Raw genomic sequence first — 6,014 nt, forward strand, 5'->3', positions numbered from 1 at the left:
TGGTTACTTCAGTCTTAAGGTCCCTAAAACAGGTAAGACGCACTTTATCTGTACCCCATCTTCTGAAAAGATGAGTCATACAAACACAATCTTTGCCAACTGCATCTGAACACACAAGACAGCGTCAAGCACAAGGTACGTGACGACTAGGAACGAAACGGAAGCATACTGCAGAGAAACCCCTCAAATTCCACGTGCACAGTGGGAGCAGAGTTCTGAAAGTTACCGTTAGCAGGACAATTTGAGCAGCAAACGCACCCATCTTAAAAACATTAAGCAGGCCACGTACAAAGTCGGCACCTGCAGTGCAGCACCACTGCTTTTCCAGGCTCGGAGACAGCAGTACTGCACCCCCCCATTCATCTCAGCAGAGCCACACAAGTGGTTCTGAATTGCTTCAGCATGCACAGCTGCTGTCACTATTCGGCTTTAGCCCCTGCTTGCCAGGTAGGTTTCTGCACTACCCTAGCATGTTCTGGGAATCTTTTTTCAAAATGGAACATTAGCAAGTGACAACGTGGATTTTCTCACGGCACAGAAGTAGCACGAAATCCCACCTAGACCCTGGTGCATGGCAAGGTTAGCAAGGCAGAAAAAGCACCATATCCCCAGGTACCCAAAAACCCCCAGTGGTTTTTGGCTAACCACTGATGCCAAAAGCCAGCAGTAAGCTCTGCCTGAACTCTGAGGTCAAGGCCTTGGTTTTCTTAACTGAGCAATGCAGCTTTCAGACTCCTCCTCTGTGTAGAGTTTAAATGGCCTTACAAATCTGGTTCTGATTCCAGTTTTGGTTTTCATCTACTTCCGATTCTGTCATCACAAGTCTCAATCCCCCATCAGAAAGTGTACACAGCACCGAGGCCCTGCAATGGCGTGAAGGAATACCAGCCTCCTACAATGCCTTGGCCATTTCCTAACGCTGTGATTTAAAAGCCACCGCTTCGTGGCTTTACGCTCCGAGTCCACGCTCCATCGGCAGGAAGGTTCCAAGCCAGCAGGCTTCATCCAGCCTGAACGTTCTCCGAGACTGGCAACGCAACGCGCGCACAGCGCTGCCACAGGGTAACGCAAGGTAATGTCAATCTGCTTCTCCAAAAGCCAAAGGGTCTTGAACAGGTTCCCGCAATCACCATTTAGTTCTTTAAAAAAAGAGGCCAAGCTATGAAATACGGTTTATTTTATTACACCTCTCGCGGTGTATTAGATAATTCAAGCTGGTACTTGCCGATACAACATCTCATGGTGGTTTGTTTCAGGATCCAGACAACTGTGAATAAGAAGTTAAGAACTTTTAGAAAGGTTTTAGGACTGCAAATGTGATATTAAAAGTTTATATAGAATTACAAGTTAATTAATCTGCCTGTTTTAATGCAAAATGGACATTAATAGCTTGGGATTTGTTTAATTTTATTCAGACAAGATTAGAGATGCCTTCAGACACAACAGCTCACGACCGTTTAACAAGCAAGGAACAAATTTCCATCTCTCAAGGAACTCAAACAGCGCTAAAAATGTGGTAGTTTTTTGTTTCAGTAGCTTGCAAATGCCTGGTGATAAAAATGTACCGCCTGAAACTCACTTCATCTGCACCCTCTGCCGGAAGCTTAGGCTCAGAAGGCACGCAGCGTTTGTTATCTGCAAGTCAGCCCGTCTCATCCCGCACGAGTGTTCTATACTGTGTATGGAGCCGTACAGAGCTGAAACGCACCCAACTCCCCATGCAGTTCAACTTCTTAGCTTATCCCAACCTCCTTCTACTCACCTTCGGTAACAAATGCACACACACAAGGTAACAGCTGTCCTTAGGGAGCTGACCTTCCTTCACAAGCATTACGCACAAACCACGCAGAAGAGCGCTCTGTAAATTATGTGCTGACCCCGTTTTTTTAGGGAAGCCAGCATCCAACCAGGAGGAACGTTAGTCTAAGGAAGTCCTCTCTGCAAACAGCTGTAAAGCAACCTGCCACGCTAGGTCAGCTGGTTTGCACTTCTCAGCCACCGTCCTCACTAGCACTCACTGCGCGGAGTACCGCACTGCAGAGTCAGCTGTTTCGCCACCCAGGAGCATAGCACCAAGCTGATCAGAGGTAGAAAGCTGCTGCCAAGAAACACAGCAAGATTTAAGCTTTACGATACCCTTTACAAGCCCAACTGCATCCCTGCTGGAAACCTGCTTAACCACACCCCTGTTGAAGCAGACACACCTTGTCAAACCCCCACATCAAGTAGCTGTTTTCACATGGAAGGTGTACAATCTGCATCAAGGTGATACCAACCTATTAGAGCTTTACTCATCTGCCTGCTGTACTGTTCCTTTCTCAGAGACATAGATACCATCCAAGAATTTCCTGATATCCTTGTTCTTGACGGTAGTGGCTTGCTGGATCAAGGCAGCTGCAGACAAAGCAAGACCATTAGCACAAAAAGAGGTCCAAGCCAACTTGTAGCCTTTGTTTCCACTCCACTATTTCAACTAACAAAGGAAGCTGTTGTCTGGAGAAAGGAAATACCAGCTTGAGGTCCTGTCTGCTCGAGTGAAAATGGAAAGCATCTCACTGAGCCTGTCTCGGCAACTTGGGACAGTGACAGTTGATTACTGTACACTTGTGTAACTGAGAAGCTGTGAAGTTTGGTGCCAAAAAGGCCATCAGTACTGACTCAAAAAAAAAAGTATTCTGGAGACTTGTAAAAACATCTGTAAGTTTAGAAAAAGCGTAAGAAACTATGGAAAGCAATTATGGCAACTAGAGGGGAAAAAACTTCCCAGCTGTTGTTTACCTCAAGGTCTGAGAAAAAGAGGACAGTTTGCTATGCTGCCATCATCAGATGGAAACGGCCACGTCATTGTATCCTCCCACGCATCCACTTTTACAAACCTGAATTGGAGACCAATTCAATGTCATTCCCTTCAAGGATCAGCTCATCCTTCTGGGCCTGAGACACTGCACAGGAAACACCTGCAGAAAGGAAAGAAAGCACACCATCTGCATTGCTGAAGAAACGGTATTGACGTCCTGGCCCAACTTACAGATCTAGAAAGTAGTATTCTAGGCAATATTAGGTTCTGTGACCTTTTGTTACAAGAGTCCCCCAAATCCCTTCCAGGACTGTCTTCCCTCACACAATTTCAGAACTCAAAGATCAGTGCAAGTCATGCTCTGGACTGAAAGCCACCAAGTGATATTCCTACCGAAGCGTCGTTAGATGACCACGTTCATCACCACCACCACCCACAAGCCAGAGATTTTGCCAGCATGGCTTTGTCAGCTAGGTGGTGCCGTTTCCCACATCCTTACGCTCATTAAGATAAAACTGCAGCCCCCCCCGCAGCCAAGTCATTAAAAAATCCCTGCCCCCGACACGTCAAGCACCATGTTTATACTGGCAACACTTCGAATACTCACAAAGAGTAAAGATGGACATTCAAGAGTAACAGGAAACATTTGTTTGCAACGAGAATAACACAGCTAAGTTTTTCAGTTTGATCTATTTAGTGAGCCACTGCAATTAACACCACACTGAATCTACCAGTGGTTTTGGACAAGTCTGATGCCTTCATCAAAAGCCACCCCAAAACACCATCCATCACCCTAAGTATCACTACCCATTACCTTCACCACAAGTGGAACTATCAAAACCAATGGATATGGAAAGTCTTCCCTACAGTCCTAAGGTAAAAGTGCTATGTTTTGTCTCCTTTAGAAGTTTAACAAGCTCCATCAGATGCCTACTCGGTTAGACACTCTGCTGAAGCCCTCAAGCACGCACGACGAAAACCCGACAGGTAAGATGGCAATGCTGAAGCTCATCATACATGCTCCTAGACCATCAGGAAGTTACTAAAACATAGCAAGGCTTTGAAGACCAAAGATATGATGCAGTGCGAAACCAGTTCACGTGCAGTGTTTAAATCAGAAATGCAAATATAAAGTGAAGCACCTGCAGTTTGCCAACTGAAAACACTGTCAAGCTCTCTCAGTGATGACAGTAAATACCGGGTTCTTTGTAACTACAATAGTTAGCTCTGAATTAGTCACTCGCTATTAGCTCTCTCTACTAAAAATACACTACAAAACCATTATTAATAATGAATCTAAACAGTGGCAAAGGTATAAGGTTACATACATTCAAAAAGGCAAATGCTGCTTCAACCATCATTCACCATCTCCTGTATCAGTGGCAGCACCCAAAGAAAACGGCTTAGAAACTGTAAAGTACATCTCCTGCTGTGCTCACCTGGCCTCATACGCACTCTGCGAATGTACTTCTCTCCCAAGAAGTTTCGGATTTCCACAAGTGAGCCGTTATCCTGTATAACTACGTTGATTGGGAAGTGAGCATACACAGACCTCATCTTGTAACGAAATCCCTAGGATAAAGGGCATCATCAGACACTGAGAGCAGAACGCATCCAACAGGTAAAACAGAGGCATAAAGCTTACTGGAGATACGTAAAACCAAAATATACTCAAAATAGTTTAACAAGAGGAAGCCACTCATCCCAAAAGACATTCATTGTTCATGCTTTCTTCCACCTGCAGCACTTGTTCAACAGCACACGCAAGAAAAAAAAAGCAAGAGAAAGCTACATCTCGGAATACTCGGAAAAGCTCTCACTGAAGTAAGAGGCTGTCTGTTGCTGTAACAAGAACACGAGTTTCCACATTTCAAAATGAAACTCACCAGTGTGACGCCCTTTATCATGTTCTGTACATGACTGCAAATGGTGCGAACTGTCGCCAGCTCCTTTCTGTTACCCCACCACTTGTCAACACGAAGCTGCAGTAAAGAAAATAAACGGAGTGAACAGAGCTCCTGGGTGTGCTTCAAAACCAGACACGAACCGTTTTTCTGAGAAAGTAAGAGTGCCAAGTTCAGGTAAGCTACTTAAGCTTAACTCCTAACACAAACACAAAAGCATTCTGTTTCTTTGAAAGGCTACGAAAGGCACACCTAGCTCAAAGCCTTAAATCCTAACACCCCGACGTGGGAGAAAAATGTTTTCTTCCCGTCTCATTACTAACTGATCTCCAAAGCTGGGGGGGGTATTCTCATGGCTCAAGCTGAAATGTGTTTTATCCAATGCTAAACGCCGAACGGGTTAGTCCAGAGTTGGCCTCCTCCCTATCAACGTTTTAAGGAAACGCCGTGTGTGGGCCCAGTGTTTTGATGGAACACTAGCTGCTTGTGAAGAAGTACCTGAAATCAGCCACTCTTCCCCTTCTCTGCTGTTTTAAAGACAGTGCAAACATGCATTTATTCAGAAAAGATACATCAGGAGAGCGTAACTTGCCAATTCTGAGAATTGAATGTAGAGGTTGTTTTGTCTAGCTAAAACCAGGCAGTTCATAAAACGGCCTGTAATGATCAACCCCCTTCCCACTAACTACCCGTCTGTAACTACAAAAGAAAATAAAATCAATCCACAAATTCACTCCAACACGTCACAGAACCTCAAGAAACCCAGTTCTCAAGTAGGTCTCAAACTCCCACAAAACCAGCCTCTTTCAAAAAACACAGGAGTAAGTAAAAGATGAAGCAACTCATCTGCAGCTAAAAACTTTGGTTCCATCTCCTACGCTACCAACTAAGTTTCAAATGTAACCATAATGCTGCCTTCCCTCCCTGGGCAAGGACGCGAGCTCTGCAGCACTCACCTTCTTGTGTTTCTTTCCCAGGAGAGACAGCTCCACATTGATGTGATTAAAATCCCTCCGCAAGGTTCCTCTGGGGCCCTTCACAATGACTGTCCGGCCCTTCAGCAAAACGCTGACTGGAAATCAAAGGCGGACGCAGGTTAAGCGGCTGCGAGCTCGGCACCACAAAGCGCCCCTCGAACGCACAGGCAGACGTACCTCGCTCGGGGATGTCAACGGTCTGGTTGCTGAGAATGGTCTTCATCCTGAAAATTACAACCGAGAGAATCTGCAGACCCTTCCGGCAAGGCCCCTTTTCTGCGCCCTCCTTCGCACGTACCCCGAAACGCCCAACTGGGGAGCGTCGACCCGACGCCC

The 6,014-nt window shown here is 45.7% G+C and overlaps 1 protein-coding gene across 1 annotated transcript; it reads right to left on the reverse strand.

Moving 5' to 3' along the window:
• Positions 1-1,250: 1,250 nt before the first annotated feature.
• Positions 1,251-5,924, reverse strand: RPL9 (ribosomal protein L9). Its single transcript, XM_010147370.1, has 7 exons — positions 5,856-5,924; positions 5,658-5,773; positions 4,684-4,779; positions 4,237-4,369; positions 2,877-2,957; positions 2,277-2,394; positions 1,251-1,267 (listed from the first exon to the last, which is right to left on the reverse strand). Exons 1-6 carry the CDS (start codon positions 5,899-5,901, stop codon positions 2,288-2,290), a joined length of 579 nt encoding a protein of 192 aa, XP_010145672.1. The 5' UTR covers positions 5,902-5,924; the 3' UTR covers positions 1,251-1,267; positions 2,277-2,287.
• Between the last annotated feature and the right edge of the window lie 90 nt (positions 5,925-6,014).

The sequence above is a fragment of the Eurypyga helias genome, unplaced genomic scaffold (assembly GCF_000690775.1).
Source record: "Eurypyga helias isolate BGI_N326 unplaced genomic scaffold, ASM69077v1 scaffold36032, whole genome shotgun sequence".
Lineage (NCBI taxonomy): Eukaryota > Metazoa > Chordata > Aves > Eurypygiformes > Eurypygidae > Eurypyga > Eurypyga helias.